Source organism: Bubalus kerabau, chromosome 4, assembly GCF_029407905.1.
Source record: "Bubalus kerabau isolate K-KA32 ecotype Philippines breed swamp buffalo chromosome 4, PCC_UOA_SB_1v2, whole genome shotgun sequence".
NCBI lineage: Eukaryota > Metazoa > Chordata > Mammalia > Artiodactyla > Bovidae > Bubalus > Bubalus kerabau.
In genome coordinates this window covers 148655551-148680896 of record NC_073627.1, presented here as the reverse complement: position 1 = coordinate 148680896, position 25346 = coordinate 148655551, and the positions used below count along the sequence as shown (strand labels likewise).

Here is a 25346-nt window from a genome sequence, read left to right as displayed (position 1 = left end):
ATCACTTACAATAAGGACATTTTCAGACATGTAAAGTTTTTTTTTTTTAATTGCCTCCCACACATTCTGTTTTCTGGAAGCTACTAGAGTATGCAAATTATGCCTCAGAAGGAGGTAGTAAACCAGTAAGAGGAACATAGATGATCCAACGTAAGACAGACACAAAGGGAACCTGTAGAATAATGGAGAAGGGCATTCCCAGGAACCAGCTGTGCACCAGCAGAGAGTGTAACGTGCCCTGCAGGGCAGAGTATATGGCCCCAGGAGAGACTGCTTCAGGAAGATGAAACTGAGAGAAAATCTGATGTATCTGAGCATCTGTAAAGATTTAAACAACTTTCAAAGAATCTTGGGGTTGGCAAATACGTAGAAAACCAAGCAAAAGAGAACAGACAATAAGGCTATTATTAATTCCATGAAAAACTAGCATGTAATACAGAAATAATAATATAATCAAAGTTGCACTAGCAACCATAGATATAACAATGTGTGATGAATATTGATCTAATCAAAGTTATGATATTAATTATACTGTGAAGATAAAGTTTTGGGAAGGGAGCATGTGTGTGATGGAGTGTGTAGAGGGAGGGGAAGAGTACCAAAACCCTATCTGCCATAGTGTGAAAACCAATGCTGAACAATCAAGCATCTTACTGAATATTATGAAGATAAGTATCAAATAATCAAATAAAAAAGAAGATAACTTCCGAAGTAAGAAAAATATGCTGGAAGTACTGAGGACTGCTATTTTGGGAAGGGAGTATAATAAGCCCAATTGAACTATTTGAGTCTTTAAATATGTGTATTTAAAAAAATTTTTTAAATAACACAATCGGTCAATTAAAAGAGAATCTTATCAGAAAAAGAACAACATTTTTGGTTCTGAGATACTGTTAAAATGATAAAACATAACTCAGAAGAGGCAATTTTGCAATAAGGAGTAGGCACTATTCTACTAAGAAATCCTTTAAGAATAAAACATTGGTTATGATTTTTTGATATAAGACCAAAAGCAAAAAGAAATAGGAGGAACTACATCAAGCTAAAAATTTTGTATATAGCAAAAGAAATCATCAGTGGAATGAAAAAGAAATCTACTGAATGAGAGAAAGTATTTGCAAACCACATATCTGATAAGGAGTTAATATCTGAAATATGCAAGGAACTCATGCAATACAACAGCAAGAAGACATCTAACCCTACTTTTATAATGGGTAAAAGACCGAAATAGACATTTTTCCAAAGAAGTAACTCAAATGGCCAACAAGTAGACAAAAAGGTGCTCAACATCACCAATCATCAGGTAAATGCAAATCAAAACCACAGTGAGGTATCACCTCACCTATTAGAATAACTATTTCCAAAAAGCCAAGAGATAAGTGCTGGCGAAGATGTGGAGAAAAAGGAACCCTTGTGCAATGTTGAGGGGAATATAAAATGGTGTGGCCACTATGGAAAACATTATGGAGGTTCCTAAAAAAATTTTTTTTTAATTTTTTTTTTTTAATTTTCTTTTAAAGATAGAATTCCTCATGATCCAGCAATGTCACCTCTGGGTATATACCTGAAGGAAATGAAATCACTCTCTCAAAGATATCTGCACCTCATATTCATTATAGAATTATTCAGAATAGCCAATAGCCAAGATAGGGAAACAACCTAAGCCCCAAATGGTAGATACATGGATAGAGAAAATGTGATACACAGACACACACACACAGACACACACACACGCAGAATATTATTCATTCAGAAAAAAAAAAAAATCCTGCCATTTGCAACAACATGGATATACCTTGATTGCATTAAGCTAAGTAAAATAAGTCAGGAAAAGACAAATACTGTATGATCTCACTTATGTGTAGAATCTAACAGAAAAAAAATATTAATAGAAGTAGAAAGTAGATTGGTGGCTGCTTGTGGTGGCGGAGAAGGCAATGGCACCCCACTCCAGTACTCTTGCTTGGAAAATCCCATGGACGGAGGAGCCTGGTAGGCTGTAGTCCATGGGGTCGATAAGAGTCGGACACAACTGAGCGACTTCACTTTCACCTTTCACTTTCATGCATTGGAGAAGGAAATGGCAACCCACTCCGGTGTTCTTGTCTGGAGAATCCCAGGGATGGCGGAGCCTGGCGGGCTGCCGTCCATGGGGTCACACAGAGTCGGACACGACTGAAGCGACTTAGTAGCAGCAGCAGCAGTGGTGGTGGGTTGGAGGAGAGTTGGGAGAGAGAAAGGCTGAAGGTGCTCAAGGGGTGCAAGCCTCTAGTTATAAGTAAGTTCTGAGGATGTGAGGTACCGCATGGTGACTATAGTTAATAATACTGTACATCTGAAAATTGCATAAGAGAGTAAATCTTAAAAGTCCTCACCACACATACACACACTATATAACCATATGACCTTATTTAATCATCATTTCACAATATATACGTATATCAAACCATCACATTGACCATCTTAAACTTACATAATGTTACATGTCAATTATATCTCAATGAAGCCTCCAGGGGAAAGAATGAATACTATACACAATAGGCTTTCTCCCTATGTTCTGCATGGAACTTTTCAATTGGTTTTTTTGCTGTCCTTCTGGTTCCTGTACCATCCATTTAGTACATGGACAAGATGAGACATGGAAATAGCAGAAACTGAAACTGCTTTCAGAGAGAACACTGCTGATGGAGTAAGAGTATCTGTTAGATGCCTGCAGAGGGTCATGGAGAATCCAGAGTGCCCAATCTCATCACGTCCCAGCATCTTCATGAGGATGTCTGTACCTTCACGGTGATGTCGGGAGGGCACAGGAAGCCACAGAGGGGTGTGGCAGAGGGCTGGAATGAGATTGGCAGTTTTAAAAAGTCAGAAACCTTAAGATGACCTAGAGTTTGGGAGTGAGGTAGAGAAAGTGATAACAGAGCCTGAGTCAGTCCAGTGACAGTGTTTTCGGTCTAGCATGGTCTCTCCACAGTCTTCTGGGAAGTTAAATAACAGAAAGAAAAGGACTTGAGGGGGAAATGTGTTGGGAACATCCCCCAAACCCATATTTTAAATGTTCAAGATGACTGTCTCCTATGCAGACCTCAAAGCTTGTTATTATTATTATTTTTAGTTTCCTCTACTTAGTGGAGCTCAAATGGAAGAAACTGTTTTACATTTCAGGCTTTTAAAGCAAAAAAGTTTTCTAGGCTACCAAGCTACCATCAAACAGGGGCAGATAACTAGTCTGGGCCACATAAGAACTGGCCAGGAACCCTCTTCTCAAAAAGACCCTAGTTGGACTCTTCTCAGAAGCTTCCCAAAGGTCCAATCATGGGCTTTTTGCACAACCCTGAGTAAATCTGGAGCTGGTGCTGCGACAACAGAATGCTTCAGTGGGGTTCAGGGGGAGGCTCTCACTAGTTCATTACTATGAGGGCAGGTCTAGTAACCTCATTTGGTAGAAAACTGTCTCTTGGGTTGTCTGCTCATGGATTATTCCACTGAGTCCAGTCTTGCATGACGACCACCCACTGCCATGGGGAGGTAGCTGCTTGGGAAATACCTGACCTCACTTTCAAACCATACTGCAAAGAAAAAAAAAAATGCAAATAACAAGGGGAATACTGCTCCAGAAAGCAGAGCATGCATTCCAAAGACAAAGAGAAATAATTTCTGGATTATCTATTGTTTTGGATAAGCCTACCTTGGAAAGAGAATTGACAAGAGTTTATTTCCCTTAAAAATGTCCACAGACTGAGTTCTAGCTCTGGAATCTGATTGCAAAGGTTCAATTCTCCGATCCATACTTACCAGTTTGGGCATATTGCTTAATATCTCCATGCGTCAGTTTCCTCATCTGTAACAAAGGAATAATCATAGTCTGTATCTCACATACAGAAATCTCTAGGCATAGTAACTGGTGCATAGTAAGTGCTGAAGAAATGTTAACTGCTGTCGTCTTAACAGCTGCCTCCCCCTTTGCTTGGGCTGACTTTCTGGCGGCAGAGACTAAGAATGTCGAAGGTATGGCTGCCACATGTGCACTGAAGCCTGTGGCCTGATGAGGCCCACAGATGGGGTTTAAGGTTGAATGGCATTAAAACACTGTGCACACAAAGCGATCCATTTAAAGGAGAATGACAGCCCAAAGGGGGCATCCTGTATGACTTCATATAGAATGGGCCATTTGGAGACTATTTAAATGGTGTTTACTTGAAATGAGCCATCCTCGATGAAACAGACAGTGAATGCCTTCATTTTCCTTTTTGATTCAATCCACTTGCCCTAGTCTCCCTCACTACACCAGCTGCAAAACAAAAAGAACATGCTGTACTTGAATTCACCCAGAGTTTTTCCTCTGCAGAGGCCAGAAGCCCATCACACCACTGGATGATTTCACGGCCAGGACGGGATTCATCAGTAAGACGCCCAGGGAGGGGGCCCATACGAAGGAGCCCAGAGGAAGTGGTGCACCCTAACTGTGCAGGCTTGAGCAGCCACCCAGCCCACCCCCCTCCTGGGCCTTCTCGAAAAGTTCTTGCAAGCTGCTATGCCATTTAAAATCCTTATCCTTTAATTGTCTCACTAGTAAGCCAGATATATCAGATACTGTTCTCAGAATTGTGCTAGCAGCAGCTACGAGATACAAGTAAACAGTTTCATCTTCAATTCAGGACTGAAATTTTCCTTAAAGATGACTTTCTTATGATAATTTGAGATGGGTAATTTTTCAAATTGTAAGCTTTGAAAATTATACTTATAACTGGAAATTACCTCAATTATTTCCTTCATATACTATTCTAAAAAACTGTCCTATGAATGGTTTTGAAGATTCTTTTAGGGTAAGAAAAGTGGGGAGGAAAAAAGGAAGAACATGATGGAGTATTTCGTTCATAGGAGGAGAGAGAACTTTTTAACGCTAAACCTGTGAAATACTTTGCTAATTATTTGAAGAAATTGTCCTTACAAAAAGAAAACAAATTCAGGAAAAAAAATCAAGATACTTTAGTTATTTCTACACATCAATCATGCCTACTAATTGTAAATTAAATACAAAATCTATGGAACATCAGTGTACTATTCTTAGGAGTCCTGGATATAGTCACTTAATACACACCAAAGCCACAGCTACACCACACACAAACCCTCTGCTTCCACAGAGGCAAAAGCTGATGATTTATGTTTGCAGAGTTATGCATTCACCAAATTACTTGTTCTTAAAGAGCTATCGTTTCATTGAAAATTAAAACAGGCACTTAAATTCTCCCTATTAAAAGCTTTTCCTTTATCTTTTAAACTTTTCCACTTTAAGTTAGACAAACAGCATGAAGCATTTGGAAACATCAAATTGATACATGCTTTATTTACATATCATATTTCTTTACTCAATTCTTCTGTAGCGCCTGCTTCTTTCCTACCTCAAGCTTGTTTCTTTCCCTACCCACTATTCTTAATTTCAGAAGTTCCTGCCGGAACTACTCCACGTGTCAGTTCTTTGTATTACAAGTTTAAAATGCTTGATGGTATGTATAGGAACACATAATATACGAGTATGAACTTATAAGTATACATAGATACACTACATTTAAAGTTCCTATTACATATTTTTATATATTTACTATAATAAATATAATAGATACACAACAAAGTAGGCAAAGCTCCCAGTTTTGGTTGCTCTTCCTCTTTTGGCTTCTTTCTCTGGAGGCTTTCGGCAAACCCCAGCTTTTTTTTCCTTTCACTACTTTTGAGATGCTGAGTCTACACGTTCTGGTTTTATGAGCTAGTGCCACCCTCCTGAATACCCATGGCGTGACTGTCTTTCGTTAGTTCTTTTCCGCTGTTGCTCAAGGGCGGGACCTGGCACCAGAACAAAGGAGACAGTAAGACGCCCTGGGCTGGTATGCAACCAGCACTGCCTGACCAGGGCCATACGCCAGATCATGCCACCCGCTTCTCAGGCACTGATGCCACCCGGCAAGGCTTCAGGTTTCCTTTCCTGGCAACATGGTACCGCCTATGGCACAGGAGACCCAGGAGAGAATGACCTTCAAGATCATTCCCGTGAACCAGGTAGAAGAGCGCCACCTACTGAACCCAGAACGCAAGCACCGCCACTGGTTCTGAGGTTTTCCCTCGTGGCTAATGGAATACCTAAAGGAATACGTTTCACCAGGCTTGTCATGCCAAGTGTCACCCGCACTCTGACCTGTGTGGATAACCTGCTGCTGCTGCTGCTGCTAAGTTGCTCAGTCGTGTCCGACTCTGTGCGACCCCATGGACTGCAGCCCACCAGGCTCCTCCGTCCATGGGATTCTCCAGGCAAGAGTACTGGAGTGGGGTGCCATTGCCTTCTCCGGTGTGGATAACCTAGTTCTCCTTAAACTTAAATACAAGGTGGGACGACCCAGAGGGATGGTTTGGGGAGGGAGGAGAGAGGAGGGTTCAGAGTGGGGAACACATGTATACCTGTAGTGGATTCATTTTGATATTTGGCAAAACTAATACAATTATGTAAAGTTTAAAAATAAAATAAAATTTAAAAAAATCATAAATAAATAAATACAAGGTGGATGGGCAAACTGGTCACCAAATCATTCTGTGCCAGAGGGTCACGAGTGTGCTTTAGTACTTTACTGACATGAGAAAATTCATGAATGTCAAGCATAAGACAAAAAATCATAGCAACAAGACACTGGCCTGCTGGAATCATGATTATCTAAAAGAAAGCACGATGGCTTCCCTGTGTGTCAAATATGGTAAGTGCAATACTAGGAGGGCAAGCAAGAACTAGTCAAAAAGCAAGTCACAAACAAAAGAATGAACTGATGTTTAGAAAGTGCAGGGCATTATGTGGGACCTTATGGGGGATGTAACAGAGCAGAACACAGTCCTCAATCAGCAGCAGCTTTCTAAAGAGAAAAGATGTGTTCACTCTGTACTCCTACCCCTTGAAACACACATACGCATACGAGCCCAGAAGAAAGTTTCCTTGGTTCGAGAAACAAGGAGCTCTCTCTACTTTGCATTCTCTCTTTGTGAAAACACTTAATCATAACCATTTCTAAATGTCTTTTAATTCACCATTTCCTCATACGTAATTCTTGGTCTCATACTGTGGGAGCAGTCTAAATAGTAGTATTGCTCATTTTGAGCCATCAAAAAGAAAGAAAAGTTAGTTTTCAATGGCACATGGCGTGGGGGGTGGGGGGTGGGGGTCTGGACCCTGAAATCTTGGCTTTTCCCTGGAATTTCCCACACAAAATCAAGAGAGAGAATGTCAGGGAGCTGGTCTATTGGGCACACCAGAAAGCAGCATTTTGCCCAGGATGAAGTAATGTCTACAGTCTCCTACTTTTGCACAGAAAAATGAAATCAGATCTTAAGCGAGGGTACATATAGTTTTTTTTTTAAACATCTTTCACTTGTTCATATGCTTTTTCTCTTACAGTTGGAAGAAGTTTCAGTTAGTCTTATTCCTTTACTTATGGCTTCCCATGAAAAATATAACTGGAGTGTGTTTTTTTTTTTTAATTTCCTAGGAAGTAGACCCTGCAAAAATAAAACAAAATTAAATTAACAACAACAAAATTACCAAGCAGGAGGAAATTAGAATGTACTACACCATTTTTTTCCCCCTTTTAAAATATACTGAACCTGGGGAAAAGTTATAAACTTCAATCAGAAGCAAAACTAAAGGAATGACTCTGAAATCATTTTTGTTACTATCAATAGTGATTTTGAATGCTTCTTCCATGAACCTATTACATCTGTCTGATTACAGAGAACACGTTTATTCAACAAATAGGTATTGAGTACCTGTTACATACAAAACACTGTGCTAGGCATTGGGTCTCTGAGCTTAATTGTTTAGCTACATTTCGGCAGGGAATGCAGGCTGACAATAATACACAGGCTAACATTTCTGTCTGCCCAAATGACATTATGCTGAGCAAGTTATACAATAAAGGAGCCAAATGAGTCAAACTAAATCTATGGTTTTAACTTAGCCTTCTTGAGAAAAAGGATAGTGACTTCTCAGCTACTAAAATTCTTATGACAGTCATCACACTACCATCTAAACCATCAGCCTTCTTCTTTAAAACAGCCAGGAGGAACGATTTCCCCCATGTACTAAGAACTCAGAGGTCCGTCATCTGATTTCCGTCCCCTGCCCAAGGGTTGTTATCATTTTGGGCACTGTTATCCGCCTCATTACACTGTGCTGCTCCCAGGTGCTTTGCTTCTTTCGGGAAATCAGCTGATGCCTGGCAAATGTACTAATCAGGTTGACGTGTTGCTGTGATGGAAACTGTGACTTGCGGGTTGGGTTTTGCCGCTCATGTTTTCAAGGATAGCTCATTGTTTTAAAGGGCATTGTGCACAACCGAGTGGAGGTCCTATGAGACCAATCCACCAATCTAGAAAACATGACTTGGAAAGGAAGTAATAGCATCTTGTGTCCACATATCCTTTTTCTCCAAGGAGTACAGACACATTTGGAGATATTATTCCATCCTCAGAACAGCCATTTGGGGCAGAGGGTGTTGTGACTGTACTTGCCTGGCTGTCCTCTGATAAACCCCAGCTGCTGGGCTGCACGAGGCATGCAGTATGATGCAGAAAGTTCTTTCTTCTGGTCTAGCTAAATCCTCCCTCAGTTTGAACCGGAAAAGTCTACTCTGAGGTATCACATAAGGTGTAAGTTGTACATAAGCAAATCCCAATTAGCATTTACTTTATTATAACTATGCCCTGATTAGTAATTCTGAAAAAAAAAAAAAATCCACAGATATATTATTGGTGGTATTTAACATTTTCTATGAAAATGTTAAAAGTCAACTCTTGCTTTAATTTTTGATAATAACCTTCAAATAGATATTGAAAGGGTCAGAAGACTTTTTTCTGTAAAGGGCTAGTTAGTAAATATTTTAGACTATATAGGCCCTGTAATGCTCAAAATTCTCCAAGCCAGGCTTCAGCAATATGTGAACCATGAACTTCCAGATGTTCAAGCTGGTTTGAGAAAAGGCAGAGGAACCAGAGATGAAATTGCCAACATTCGCTGGATCATTGAAAAAACAAGAGAGTTCCAGAAAAACATCTATTTCTGCTTTATCGACTATGCCAAAGCCTTTGACTGTGTGGATCACAATAAACTGTGGAAAATTCTTCAAGAGATGGGAATACCAGACCACCTGATCTGCCTCTTGAGAAATTTGTATGCAGGTCAGGAAGCAACAGTTAGAACTGGACATGGAACAACAGACTGGTTCCAAATAGGAAAAGGAGTACATCAAGGCTGTATATTGTCACCCTGCTTATTTAACTTATATGCAGACTACATCATGTGAAATGCCAGGCTGGATGAAGCACAAGCTGGAATCAAGATTGCTGCTGCTGCTGCTACTGCTGCTAAGTCGCTTCATTCGTGTCGGACTCTGTGCGACCCCATAGACGGCAGCCCACTAGGCTCCTCTGTCCCTGGGATTCTCCAGGCAAGAATACTGAAGTGGGTTGCCATTTCCTTCTCCAATGCATGAAAGTGAAAAGTGAAAGTGAAGTCGCTCAGTCGTGTCCGACTCTTAGCGACCCCATGTACTGCAGCCTACCAGGCTCCTCCGTCCATGGGATTTTCCAGGCAAGAGTACTGGAGTGGGATGCCATTGCCTTAAATATCAATAACCTCAGATATGCAGATGACACCACCCTTATGGCAGAAAGTGAAGAGGAACTAAAAAGCCTCTTGATGAAAGTGAAAGAGGAGAGTGAAAAAGTTGGCTTAAAGCTCAACATTCAGAAAACTAAGATCATGGCATCCGGTCCCATCACTTAATGGCAAATAGACGGGGAAACAGTGGAAACAGTGGCTGACTTTATTTTTTGGGCTCCAAAATCACTGCAGATGGTGACTGCAGCCATGGAATTAAAAGAAGCTTACTTCTTGGAAGGAAAGTTATCACCAACCTAGACAGCATATTAAAAAGCAGAGACATTACTTTGTCAACAAAGGTCCATCTGGTCAAGACTATGGTTTTTCCAGTAGTCATGTATGGATGTGAGAGTTGTACTATAAAGAAAGCTGAGCGCCGAAGAATTGATACTTTTGAACTGTGGTGTTGGAGAAGACTCTTGAGAGTCCCTTGGACTGCAAGGACATCCAACCAGTCCATCCTAAAGGAGATCAGTCCTGGGTGTTCAATGGAAAGACTGATGTTGAAGCTGAAACTCCAATATTTTGGCCACCTGATGCAAACAGCTGACTAATTTGAAAAGACCCTGATGCTGGGAAAGATTGAAGGCAGGAGGAGAAGGGGACAACAGAGGATGAGGTGGTCAGGTGACATCACCAACTCAATGGACATGAGCTTGGGTAAACTCTGGGAGTTGGCGATCGACAGGGAGGCCTGGCCTGCTGCAGTTCATGGGGTCATCAAGAGTCGGACACGACTGAGCGACTGAACTGATACCGATACTGATTGCAGCACCAAAGCAGCCATAGACAATGGCTGTATTCCAATAAAACTTTATTTATAAAAACAGGCAGTAGGCTGGATCTGGCTAGTGGGCTGGATTATCCAGATAGAAAGGAGTCCTGCCAAACAATTTCAGAGTTCACATCTGCAGTAGTGTATATGATTCCACACAGACATGTAGCACTGCTTTAATTACTGAGTGATAATGAGAACAGAACATAAGAATGATGCTTTTGGTGGGTAAAGGCTAAATGACATCAGAGCATGCTGTGTAAGCAAAAGCTTTATAGCATATGGAAGAAAAGTGGTGGAGAAGAAGATTACCACATGGCTCAGGGTAGAACAGAAACAACGACCTCAAAAGAACCTTCACAGAGCTGTCAGCACCACACACATGTTGTAGGGAACATTTCCATTTCAGCAAAATAATAATCTTTACATTAAATTGAAGTTGTTCATTTGAATTTTATTGATTTAATAGTTGGGTCTGTATTTAATTTATATTTTATTTTGACATGACAGATGTATAAGAGTTACAAGCTTACATTTATAGCTTTTAAAATATTATTCTAATACAAATAACTTAAGTAAACCCTGGTGAATCAGGAGAATTTTTTCCCTCTGAAAAGTAAAATAATGCTCAAATTTGAGAAACAGTGCCAAACACAGCTTTTACATCTGAATTGCAAAGGCCCAATCATGGAATGAGAAAGTATGTAGGCTTGTTGAGGTGGGAGTTGGGAGATGCAACTCCCAGCATTGCATCTTGGGAAATGTAGTCAGTCATCATCACAAGTAAGCCAGAAATGGAGGCTGGAGGAGCCCAGGTATCGATGCCCTCTTGAGACCTCTGTACAGTGGTGAATTTACTCAATCAATTTAGCAAGCCAGGGAAACAAGCAGGGAGGGTAAAAAAAAGATGCTGTGTAAGTCCCAAAGAACTTCACTAGACAATTCACAAGAGGGGCTGTGTGCATAACTAACCTGTCATCTGTTGAAAGGCAAGGGGATTTCAGGTAGCACAGAAGTGGACAGTGAATGGAGGTAAGGGAAATCCACAGACCTTATCCTGTCTGTTGAAACACCCCAGAGAGGTGCACCCAAGAGCATGATGCACCCAAGAGCATGATGGGGCAAAAATACTGCCCAATAAAGGTTAAAGTAAATATTGTTCTAAGGACTCAGAAGAAGAACATACTTCAGAAATGAATTTACTACTGGAAGGAAAACAAGTTTGGAATATTGGCATCCCATTATGATATGAAGATATAAATTCTACGAAAAAAGATAAAAAGCCATGAGAAGCCTGAAGAAGGAACTGGCAATCCACTCCAGTATTCTTGCCTGGAAATGTCCATGGACAGAGGAGCCTGGCGGGCTGCAGTCCATGGGGTTACATGATTGAGCACTTGTGCATGAGTGTGGAGAGAGACGGGCTGGTAGCAATAAACTGACAGAACTGAAAGAAAAAGCTGTGAGAAGACAGCTAGCTCAAACAGTACAACAGAGTGAGATCAAAAGACAACAAAGTAACCAAAAAAAGCTTAAGGAAGAGCTGCAAAGATTATTATAGTAACAATCTATAACGGAATTACTAAAGAATAAAATGTCTTTATGGAAAATCAGTGGTATAAAGGGTAAATCAAAAATGAAAAGGCAAACCATACGGTCTAGGAGAATATACTTGTGACACATATCTGACTAAAGGCTAGAATATCAAATATATAAAGTTATAAATTCTCATAATCTAACAAAAAACAACAAAATGACTTGGAAGAGACACTTTTTAAAGGCATATACAATAATTGCATGAAAGTTGCTCACCATTATTAGTTATCAGAGTAATGCAAACTAAAACCATAAGACAGTATTTCACCCCAGTTTAGAGCTAAAATTAAAGGGACTGACAACATCCAGTGTATGCAAAGATGCACAGCTATTGGACTCTCATAAACTGCTGGTGGAATACAAAATAACTGAATCACTTGGAAATAGTTTGCCAGATGCAAAGTTAAAATACATTTATATGATCCAGCAATTCCACACTTAGGTATTTACCCATGAGAAATTAAAACCTTTGTCCACAAAAAGACTTACACAGAAATAGTCACAGAATACTTTTCATAATGTACATGACAAATTCAAATGTCCACTAACAGGTGAGTGGATAAACAAACTAGTTTACTCATACAATGGATTATTACTCATCAACTTTTTAAAAAGAGTAACTATTGATACTCACAACAATGTGGGTCTGTTTCACAACCATGTCAAGTGAAAGAAGCCAGACGCAAAAGAGTACACATGAATGACTCAATTTACAAGAATATTTAGGAGAGCCAAAACTAATTTATAGACATGGAGATAAGATCAGTGGTTGACTGGAGTGGGGTTAGGGAGGAATCACTCAAGTAGGGATGGGAAAGGCACAAGGGGATTTCTAGGTAATGGAAATGTTCCATATCTTCATAGGGGTGCTGATTAAATACATTTGTTGTTGGTCAGTCACTAAGTTGTGTCCAGCTCTTTGTGACCCCATGGACTGCAGCATGCCAGTCTTCCATGTCCTTCACTATCTCATGGAGTTTGCTCAAATTCATGTCCATTGAGCTGGTGATACTACCCAACTACCTCATCCTCTGCCACTCTCTTCTCCCTTTGCCTTCAGTCTTTCCCAGCATGAGAGTCTTTTCTGATGAGTTGGCTCTTCGCATCAGGTGGCCAAAGTATTGGAGATTCAGCTTCAGCATCAGTTCTTTCAATGAATATTTGGGTTGATTTCCTTTAGGATTGACGGGTTTGATCTTCTTGCTGTCCAGGGGAATCTCAAAAGTCTTCTCCAGCACAATTCAAAAGCATGAATTCTTCAGGGCTCAGCCTTCTTTATGGTCCAATTCTCACATCCACACATGACTACTGGAAAAACCATAGCTTTGACTATATGGACCTTTGCCAGTAAAGTGATGTCTTTGTTTTTTAATACACTATCTAAGTTTTTCATAGCTTTCCTTGCAAACAGCAAACATCTTTAACTTCATGGTTGCATTCACCATCCACAGTGACTGATTTTGTGTTTTTGGAACTGAAGATAAAAAAATCTGTTACTGCCTCCACTTTTTCCCCTTCTATTTGCCATGAAGTGATGGGACCAGATGTCATGATCTTAGTTTTTTGAATGCTGAGTTTTAAGCCAGCTTTCCCACTCTCTTCTTGCACCCTCATCAAGAGGCTCTTTAGTTTCTTTTCACTTTCTGCTATTAGAGTGGTATCACCTGCCTATCTGAGGTTCTTGATATTTCTCCCCGAAATCTTGATTCCAGCCTGTGATTCATCCAGCCTGGCATTTCGCATGATGTACTCTGCATATAAATTAGATAAGCAGGGTGACAATATATAGTCTTGACGTACTCCTTTCCCAGTTTGGAACCAGTCCATTGCTCCATGTCTGGTTCTAACTATTGCTTCTTGACCTGCATACAGGTTTCTTGGACAGGTAAGGTGGTCTGGCATTCCCATCTCTTTAAGAATTTTCCAGTTTGCTGTGACCCACACAGTCAAAGGCTTTAGCATAGTCAGTGAAACAGAAGTAGATGTTTTTCTGGTATTTACTTGCTGTCTCTATGAGCCAACAGATGTTGGGAATTTGATCTCTAGTTCCTCTGCATTTTCTAAATCTAGCTTGTACATCTGGAAGTTCTCAGTTCATGTACTGTTGAAGCCGAACATGAAGGATTTTGAGCATAACCTTACTAGCATGCAAAATGAGTACAATTGTCTGAATCATAAAATATACCAATAGCCACCATTCTGGGGAAAAAAAATACTATAGCCATTTCCCAGTTGACTAAGAGATGAATCAAACTTAAAAGATCAAGTGTAAAGAAAGTCTGAATACTTACTGCAAATATAATTTGAAACTGGATAAAAATGTACAATAGTCATTATAATTCCTTGAGAAGATTTAAAATAAAAACAAAATATATAGATAATATGAGCCTAAAATTCCAAATTATATTAATTAAAACCAGAGAATGTGGGTGAGGGAAATTGATAGAAGTAAGTGAAAAGTGTTAGTTGCTCAATCATGTCCACCTCTGTGAACCCATGGACTGTAGCCTGCCTGGCTCCTCTGTCCATGGACGTCTCCAGGTAAAAATATCAGAGTGGGTAGCCAATCCCTTCTCCAAGGGATCTTCCTAAACCAGAAATGACCATTAAATTCCTTATATAATATAGAATAAAGTCAAGAGCTTTTGCTTAACTGAATTGTGAACATCCATTTATGGAACACTCTATAGTACTAAAAATAATGAGGAAGCTCTTTATGGTCAGATATGAAATTGTCTATGCTGCTGCTGCTGCTGCTAAGTCGCTTCAGTCGTGTCCGACTCTGTGAGACCCCATAGACGGCAGCCCACCAGGCTTCCCCGTCCCTGGGATTCTCCAGGCAAGAACACTGGAGTGGGTTGCCATTTCCTTCTCCAATGCAGGAAAGTGAAAAGTAAAAGCGAAGGCGCTCAGTCATGTCCGACTCTTTGCAACCCCATGGACTGTAGCCTACCAGTCTCCTCCGTCCATGGGATTTTCTAGGCAAGAGTACTGGAGGGGCTTGCCATTGTCTTCTCTGGAAATTGTCTATAAGAACAGGTTATTCTAAAGGGCGGATCATTACACAAAAATGTGTACAGCATGTTATGTTTTGTGCAACAAAAGAGGAAAAAATATACTATATAAAGGAAGCTGGTGACCTTGTTGCCTTGGGGAAGGGTTATTGGGTAGTTGAGAATTAGGAGTAAAAAGAAGACATCATAAAATTTTTTTTTATCCTTTGCTTATTTGTAAATGAACCATGTAAATATGACTTATTTTTTTAAATTAAATTTTTAGATGTATAATTTGTTTTGTTTTGACTTTGAGAATAAAGTAAACATTCATTGAAAACTTTGTTACATGTGTAAATCTAATTTATGATGAAGAAGACATCACAATCAGAAAAGATTCATTAAGTGATCTTGGATAACTGGTTTTATATTTGAAAATAAAAATGTTTAGTCCTTGTTTCTGGAGAAGGAAATAGCAACTCACTCCAGGATTCTTGCCTGGAGAATTCCATGGACAGAGGAGCCTGGTGGGCTACAGTCCAGTTCAGTTCCGTTCAGTTCAGTCATTCATTCATGTCCGATTCTTTGCGATCCCATGGACTGCAGCATTCCAGGTCTCCCTGTCCATCACCAACTCCCAGAATATACTCAAACTCATGTCCATTGAGTTGGTGATGCCATCCAACCATCTCACTCTCTGTCATCCCCTGCTCCCACCTTCAATCTTTTCCAGCATCAGGATCTTTTCAAATGAGTCAGTTCTTCCCATCACATGGCCAAAGTATTGGAGTTTCTGCTTCAGCATCAGTCCTTCCAATGAATATTCAGTACAGATTTCCTTTAGGATGGACTGGTTGGATCTCCTTGCTGTCCAAGGGATTCTCAAGAGTCTTCTCCAACACCACACTTCAAAAGCATCAATTCTTTGGCTCTCAGCTTTCTTTATATAGTCCAACTCTCACATCCATACATGACTACTGGAAAAACCATAGCTTTAAGTAGATGGGCCTTTGTTGGCAAAGTAATGTCTCTGCTTTTTAATATGCTGTCTAGGTTGGTCATAGCTTTTCTTCCAAGGAGCAAGTGTCTTTTAATTTCATGGCTACAGTCAGCATCTGCAGTGATTTTGGAGCCCCCCAAAATAAAGTCTGTCACTGTTTCCATCATTTCCCCATCTATTTGCCATGAAGTGATGGGACCAGATGCCATGATCTTAGTTTTCTGAATGTTGCGTTTTAAGCCAACTCTTTCACTCTACTCTTTCACTTTCATCAAGAGGTTCTTTAGTTCTTCTTTGCTTTCTGCCATAAAGGTGGTGTCATCTGCATATCTGAAGTTATTGATATTTCTCCCAGCAATCTTGATTCCAGCTTGTGTTTCATCCAGTCCAGTGTTTCTCATGATGTACTCTACATACATGTTAAATAAGCAGGGTGACAATATACAGCCTTGACATACTCCTTTCCCTATTTGGAACCAGTCTATTGTTCCTTGTCCAGTTCCAACTGTTGCTTCCTGACCTGCATACAGATTTCTCAAGAAGCAGATCAGCTGGTCTGTTATTCCCATCTCTTTAAGAATTTTCCACATTTTGTTGAAAATTGTTATCTGTTGAGACCATTCAGATATGACCTAAATCAAATCCCTTACGATTATACAGTGGAAGTGGCAAATAGATTCAACGAATTAGATCTGATAGAAAGAGTGCCTGAAGAACTGTAGACGGAGGTTCATGACATTGTACAGGAGGCAGTGATCAAGACCATCCCCAAGAAAAAGAAATGCAAAAAGTCAAAATGGTTGTCTGAGGAAGTCTTACAAATAGCTGTGAAAAGAAGAGAAGTGAAAGACAAAGGAGAAAAGGAAAGATAGTTCTATTTGAATGCAGAGTTCCAACGAATAGCAAGGAGAGATAAGCCTTTCTCAGTGATCAATGCAAAGAAATAGAGGAAAACAATCGAATGGGAAAGACTAGAGATCTCTTCAGGAAAATTAGAGATACCAAGGGAACATTTCAAGCAAAGGTGGGCATAATAATGGACAGAAAGGGCTACAGTCCCTGGGATTGCAAAGAGTCAGACATAAGTTAGTGACTAAACAACAGCAGTCCTTATTTCACAACAGTGACCAGATTAAACTACAAACAGATTATAGAGTGAAGTTACTAAAAAATAAATTAAAGTTAGATTAAAATATTAGAATAAAACAGGTGAATCTTGAGTAAAGAAAGACTTCCCAAGAGAAACCTGACATATCTGACTATGTAAAAATTAAAATGTCGTATAGATCAGAAATACTCTATAAAATTAAAAAGTATACAAAAATTGAGAAAAATACACAAGTATAGGAGATTATATCTCTATCTCATTTTATTTTTTTTGAATGGGAGAACAGATTACAGATTTATGTAATAGAAGTTTTATGTAACACGAGAGCCTCCATAACGAAATGAAGACCTGAAGAAACAGACCTGTGCACTTGTCTGCTGGGTTTGATGACCAGTGGACAGTCAACTCAGGAACAGCTGGATGGAAAATGGCACAGGGCAAGGTATGTGAGAAAGAGCATGGAACTTCCATGCCCTCTCCAGGGGTACCATTCTCCTCATGTCTCCATGTGGTCACTAACCAGGAAGCCCCAATAACTTTATTTTTCAAAGATCCAATCAAACTACAAGACAAAACAAACTTTTGGAAACATCACTAACATCTCAATATACAAATGGGCAAAGGAAATTAACAGATAGGAAATGAAAACGGCTAAGGACATACGAAAGCTCATTGATAATCAAAGTAATCCAAATTAAAAAGAAACCTTCTCTTGCCTATCAGATGGGTGAAACTCCAAGGATGGGGGGCCTTCATAACTGCTGATGGGTATGCAAAGTGTCACAACCTTTCTGAAAAACAACTTAAGATAAGTACCAACAGCCTTCAACAGGTTCAAAACTTTTGACTCAATAATTCTAAGTTTATACAAACTATCTCCTCAGAAATTTAATGTGACTTTATTTAATGTGAAAAAACCTTGGAAACAATACAACTGTCTGTAATATGGAAATGTAATAAAATCTAATATACTCATAAAATATTATGCAGACATTAAAATCATTAATTTTAAAAATACCTAATGTCTGGAAAGACATACAAGATATACTGTAAGTGAAAACTGCTATATGCTCTGCTGGCAATTTTGAAATGACAATATATACTATATACATAGATTTTAAATACCAGAAGGAAATACTACAAAATGTTAGCAAACATTCTCTTTAAAATTAATTTTATTACTTTTCAGTTCAGTTCAGTTGCTCAGTCGTGTCCGAATCTTTGCGACCCCATGAATCGCAGCATGCCAGGCCTCCCTGTCCATCACCAACTCCCAGAGTTCACCCAAACCCACGTCCATCGAGTCAGTGATACCATCCAGCCATCTCATCCTCTGTCATCCCCTTCTCCTCCTGCCCCCAATCCCTCCCAGCATCAGGGTCTTTTCCAATGAGTCAACTCTTTGCATGAGGTGGCCAAAGTACTGGAGTCTCAGCTTTAGCATCAGTCCTTCCAATGAACACCCAGGACTGATCTCCTTTAGGATGGACTGGTCGGATCTCCTTGTCATCCATGGGACTCTCAAGAGTCTTCTTCAACACCACACTTCAAAAGCATCAATTCTTCGACACTCAGCTTTCTTCACAGTCCAACTCTCACATCCATACATGACTACTGGAAAAACCATAGCCTTGACTAGAAGGATGTTTGTTGGCAAAGTAATATCTCTGCTTTTGAATATGCTATCTAGGTTGGTCATAACTTTCCTTCCAAGGAGTAAGCGTCTTTTAATTTCATGGCTGCAATCACCATCTGCAGTGATTTTGGAGCCCCCAAAATAAAGTCTGACACTGTTTCCACTGTTTCCGCATCTATTTCCCATAAAGTGATGGAACCAGATGCCATGATCTTAGTTTTCTGAATGTTGAGGTTTAAGCCAACTTTTTCACTCTCCTCTTTCACTTTATTACTTTTACTTTTTGTAAATTTTAAAGTTTCTATAATAAATGGTGGAAGGAGACACCATATTTAGATGAAGAAATATTACAATTACAAAAAATTCACCTGGCATCAACAAGCTCCAGATCTCAACTGAAAGTGTCAATTACTGCAATAAGTAGGAAATTCACAGAGAAAACCTTGATGATGTGTTAGTACCTGCCTTCCATCTTTCTTATACACCTTTGACTCAAAATTTCATGGCCCAATAGAGTAAGAACAGAGCAATACCAGGACAACTCCAGTGGGCAGCCAACAGGAGAACTATTGCTCAGCATTATAAATAACCCTGCACAGGCTCCATGACCAAAACACAAACAACTCAAGTGTAATGGTGTTTCCACGACATACTTGCCTGTCCAGAAAGTCTTCAACCAAGACCACCCACTTATGGTCCACAAACCATCAGGTGAAAGGAACTGCCTTAATAATCTAAGAATTGATAACTCTGGCATTGAAGAGCCCCACATGCCATGCACTGGCTCCCAAGTGTCCTTCCCCATCCCCTGGTATTTTCTCTGGCAGGATGTTTTATATCATGTTCAGTCCAACCCAGCTAATAAAGGAGCTCTTTTAAAGCTGAGAAAAACCCTGTGTATTGGGTTCCTGGGTCCAACATGTGTGCAATACATAAAGAAGCACAGAACACATGTACAGTACCTTCCTGAAGCTGTGTTGGCTTTGCAGAATTCTCCCCGCTCATTAAAACAACAAAGGATGCAGCTGCTCGAACTGTAGCCTGCCATGTTGACATGGCAACGGGTGGCTCCTGGCATGGAAAAAGGGCCCTGTTGTTTATGGGAGATCCCACAGTATAAACACATGGCCTGCAGAAGAAAGACAAAGAAACAAAGGCGGAGAATCTTTAAAATGAGTTGTCACTTTCCTTACCACCATGGTAGCAAATGTTAAGTTGAGCTTTCAAAGAGAAAATATCTGAGACTTTGTAGTTGATTGGTTTCAAAGCATCTTGAACTGACATCTGCCAAGGCCTATGTGAATAGCCGAGTGGTTATTTCTCCCAAATGAATTACTTAAATATGTAAAGAGGTTTTTTTTCTAAGGGGAAAAATATTTTTTGGATAAAGTTTTAAATACTAGTCTGCCAAGTTAAAATTTACATTACCTTGCCCTTCCCCTTAGGCCTTCAAAACAAAAAAGTTTTAGAGACATTCTTACAAAACTTTTGGAAAATATTCTGGAAAACAAAATATGTTTAGTGATACTGAGATATTAATACTTGGAAAAACAAGCTGGTGGTCTCAAATGCAGTGCTGGCGGGCAGATACCCCCAATCTTGGAAACCACCATCTCAAATGGAACCCTTGTGGGAATCCTTGTGTGGAGGCCAAGAACAGGGGTTGGCACATAAACAGGACTGTAGGTCACAACAACCAGGCTTGTGATGGGAAGGCCAAGGGCAGAGTTGTTACCAAAGCAAGTATAAGAAACCAATGGCATGACATTGGGGCCCATTCTGCTAAAATTAAAAAATACAAACCTACACACACCAAGAATAATCCCTTCCATGATAAGTCACAAAGAGAAATGGAAAAAAATCTCTGAGATCAAAGAAATCTATTCTTTTAACACCACTGAGTAGAAGGCACGGACAGACCCTTGGGAAGAGATCTTAGGAAAATGTTTCCACTTTTTGTTTTTCAAGAGTTATGGCAAATATGATATAGTTTTAATCAGCTTGATTTATGGAGTAAATGATAAAAGTGGAGTGCTACCTCTCTTTCATAAACTGGTTTTCCTTTTTAGAATAGTTAACACTATTATGACTGAAGATTTACTGTATTCTTACAGTGAGCAAGAACACACAGAATAATGACCCCACTCCATCAGTCAGGGTCCAGGAAGGAAAACACAACCATTGTAGGTCTTAATAAACAAAGGTAATTTAATTTAGGGGATTGGTCCTAGAAGTAATAGAAGTACCGAGAAGCCAAACAGCAGATAGCGATGCAACCCAGAGATTAGCCACAGTGGTAAGGAGCTGTGACTCCATGGGTTGGAGGAGCTGCTGTTGCTGACTGTTCTGAGCTTACAGCAACAGGAGTCATTTGACAGAAGCCAGAATCACAGTGGAGAATGTCCAATGGGTGCAAGGACCAAGGAGACCCAGACATTGCTAGAGATGCCAAAATAAGCAGAAAGAGGAGAGGAAATGTGTGTGTGTGTGTGTGTGTGTGTGTGTGTGTGTATGTGTGTATGTGTGTATGTGTTAGTCTCTCAGTCTCCAGGCAAGAATACTAGAGTGGATAGCTATTCCCTTCTCCAGGGGATCTTCCTGATCCAGGGATCAAACCCAGGTCTCCTGCTTTGCAGGCAGATTCTTTACCATCTAAGCCACCAGAGAAGCCCAGGAAATTGTTTATTGCTTGCTAACTCCTGCTCTCAAGTGTTCCATCATTGCCCTGCATTGGCCAAACCTGACAGGAAGTCAGAAGACAAGGGAGCCTGGGAAATGAGGTTCCTTGTCATCGGAGAAGATATTAGGAGCAGAAAATGGACCTTAGAGCAAACAGGTAGTCTACCTTCTAGAAGTGTATATGCCATGATTACTCACGGATTTGACATGAGGCAGAGAAAGAAGACTACACATTCATAAGACTAGTACTGGCTGGGTTCAGTTCAGTTCAGTTTAGTCACTCAGTAGTGTCCGACTCTGCTGGCTGGGTTACCAGCTCATTAAATGGCTATGGAAAAATCCCTGACCTCTCTGAGTCGCATGCAAAATGGGGATAGGGGGCAGGTATGTGACTTCAGTTGTCTGTCTGTTCTGGTCCAAAACCCATGGTTGTGTCCCAGAATCACAGATCCAAGAACAAAGGCAAAATTTCATGGAAGGCCCAGGGTCTCCCATTGATTTCATGGAGTACTGAGCTCCCACCCTGGTGCTCTTGGATCCCTGGTTAATTGACTGAGCCTGAGTTAACTTCAGGCAGTTGAGGACCTAATGATGAAGTCCCTCTAAAACTACCTCCTCCTAGCTGGGGCTGCTGGTTGTGGGTGCCTGGTGGGGGATGCTGTAGCAGCTCAAAGAGCTCAGGTAGGTGGGGTCAAGGCATGCCTAGTTCTGAAAATTCCACCTGTTTTTTTCCCCCAAAAAGTCCATCATAGAGAAGGATCCCAAGAAGAAAAGCATCGTCAGTGCAAACAGAGTATGTTGCCCCTGGCTGAACGGCAGGCATAACTCTTCCTCTGACAGTGACAGACACCGAGAATCAAGGCTTCCTATCTTAATAAAGCAGAACGGACCCCACGATGTCTGTCAGCTCATGAGCTCTTGGAATCCACTTTCAAATAGGCTTGTGGAGATAAGCCTATTTGTGGTGCTCACAGGGAAGTGGGAGACCCTTGTCTAGAGATCGCCTAAGACTTTCTCTGGGGAGAGGAAGGGGGAGCTGACCCCATATTATGGTTTTAAGTCTTAGGGTAGTTCGGGAAAGTATCTGTGCTTTATCTGTGCTCTCTTGCTCTTACACTCAGCACCTCACTTCCCTAGGGTGACTCTGGTGTTACAGCTCTTCCCTTGTCTGCACACGGAGCAAATTCTCCTCAAAAGACTGGCTTGCCAGGATGTTTGCTTTTCTTCTCCCTGTAAGTTTGGGTTGGAGGCCCTGCTGGCATATTATTATGCATTCCACCTGTGCCCTTAGGTATGAGGTCCCTAAGCCTTCCTCCACAGCCTCCATATCACTTTCCAGAAGAAACTATCAGATTTGAGATGAGGTCACATGTGAGAAGGGGCTTCCCAGGTGGCGCCAGTGGTAAAGAATACGCCTGCCAATGCAGGAGACATAAGAGACGCAGGTTCGATCCCTAGGTTGGGAAGATCCCGTGGAGGAGGGCATGGCAACTCACTCCAGTATTCTTGCCTGAAGAATCCCATGAACAGAGGAGCCTGGGGGCTACAGTCACAAAGAGTCGGACACAACTGAAGCGGCTTAGCATGCACAGGTGCACATGTGAGAAAACAGTGCAGAGGATGGATCAGAAAGACTCTGCGATTCACTGCAGAAGGAGAAGAAAGGGAAGGCCTCCCTGAGGCAGCCAGCTCTCAAGACGGCCCCAGTGACTCCTGCCCCAGGTATTCACACCCCTGTGGAGGCCCCTCCCACACTGTATCGGGGTGGCCTGTGTGACCCAAATCACTACAACGAAAAGCCCACACACCCCAACTAGAGAAAACCGGCACGCAGTAAGGAAGACCTAGTGCGGCCAAAAGAAACAGAAATAAATTTAAAAAATAAACAGGAAAACAATCCTAGGCAAAATTTCTTGAAAATGTATATTCTCTCCATGCTCAGTCTACTTCCTTCTTGGTCTTTTCTTCTTTTTCTCAGCTCACTCCTCCCTCCCCAATACATCCAAACCAAGTGCCAGTGACTTTATAACGGATGGCTTTTTGAGCTTTCACAATCTGATAAGCCTATGCATGTCGCACATCACGGTGCAAATGTCCAAAGCAATCTAAAGTCAAGTAACTACATTTTAAGAGGGATGAAATCTTTAACCCCCGGGTAAAAGTCTAGTGGTGGAATTTTGGGCATCTGACAGAAAGTAGAGAATGGGTGGACAGGAGGTCTTCATGGAGTCTGAAAATCATACTCTGTGATGACTCTTGTCACACACACACATTCCCCACCCTTCCTCTTCCCTACCCATTGTGTCCCAGGAGGGGATGAAAATCTATGTGCATTTATAAAAATGCTCTGCAGTTATCTGGATGTGTGATCACTGAAATCTATGCAGCTGTGTTTATTCAGCACGCACAGCCTTGCACCTTGGCCATGTTGCTAAAATGCCTATGGGATAGATGTTTAGGTACAAGCCTGCAATTCTCTGATGTTTATAAACATCATTATTTCCCAACTGAACAATTCCTTCCAATATGAAAAGGAAAACTCTCCTCCCAGGGCTCATCCCACATGCCCTGGGATACCCACCCACATGGAAGACCCCTTGGGGAACCCAGATTAACTGCACAGGAGTTGCGGGAATGGGAGAAAGCAACTGAAAATGAGAAAGAAAACAGGGTAAGATAGGGGGTGACAGCCAGGCCATGGCTTGTTGCCATTAAAGAACTAAACTAAGAACCTGTCAGAATAACAATTATTTCAGCTTCTTGTTACATGTTTGTGTGTATTCTCAGAACAGTCAAATGAAGAGGAGATACACTGTGCTGCTGGTCTGAATGTGTCTGTCCAAATTCATATGTTGCAATCTTAATGTCCAAAGTGTTGGTATTAGGAGGTGGGGTCATTGGGAGGTGCTCAGGTCATGAGGGTGGAGCCCTCATGAATGAGATTGATGCCCTTATAAAAGAGGCTAGACAGAACTTCCTGGCCCCTTCCACCAGGTAAGGTCACAGCAACACAAAAGAGGGCCTTCACCAGGACCTGACCACGCTGGCACCCTCATCTCAGCCTTTTAGCCTCCAGAACTGTGATAAATTAAGTTCTGTTGTTTATAAACCATTCTCTCTGCAGTATTTTGTTATAGCAGCCCAAATGGAAATGGACTATGATGTCAACTAAATATGTTTGCTTATCTTTTTTGAGGGAAAGCCATCTTTACAACTTGTAGGGAATAGGCTCAACCCATATATTTTCTTTTCGCAGTTGGAGTGAAAGGGGGTTATTTTTAGTATTAAAATACTACTTTTCATAAAAATCACCCATTTTCAGAGAGTTGATTATCACAGATGAACAACTGGGGAGAGGGTGGCTTCAACAGACGGGAGGTGAGCCCGCTGTCGCTGTGGTGTGGCTTGATACGATGTTTTTCCGCACTGAGGCACTGATCTGGTCACTGGAGGCCAGGAGGCCACAGATACGACAGGTTGGTGGTTCACATTCTGTCATATTTCAGATTTTCAATTATTTCATATTTCAGAATATTTCAGATTCTCTGTAACTTCCCAGTTACAAAGTCTTCAGGACTCCTCTGATTCCTTTTTTTCTGTTCTCCTTCCTGCCCCTGACCTTTTTTTATGGCTCCATGTTCTCATTAAACCTAAGTTAGTTTCCGTTGTAGGTAAGCAACCCTCTTGCTTTCTGTGACATAAAAACCAAGAGCCAGACTACTAAAACATGAAGTGTCAACCAGAACTGCCCCCTTACCTTTCTTTCTCATCTCTACACACATACACACACCTCCCAAACACACAATCTCTCTCTCTCACACACATCCCTTCTGTATTATCATTCTTCTTCACAGTGTGATCACCA

The 25346-nt window shown here is 40.9% G+C and overlaps 1 protein-coding gene across 4 annotated transcripts in view; it reads right to left on the bottom strand.

The window, feature by feature from the left end:
- The window catches only part of AOPEP (aminopeptidase O (putative)), a 423521-nt gene that overhangs the window by 321384 nt on the left and 76791 nt on the right, over positions 1 to 25346 (bottom strand). For all 4 annotated transcript variants that reach the window (XM_055578991.1, XM_055578990.1, XM_055578989.1 and 1 more), the window contains one exon: positions 19765 to 19931. In XM_055578991.1, the coding sequence (XP_055434966.1) occupies positions 19765 to 19931 (167 nt within the window). The remainder of the gene's footprint in view (positions 1 to 19764; positions 19932 to 25346) is intronic.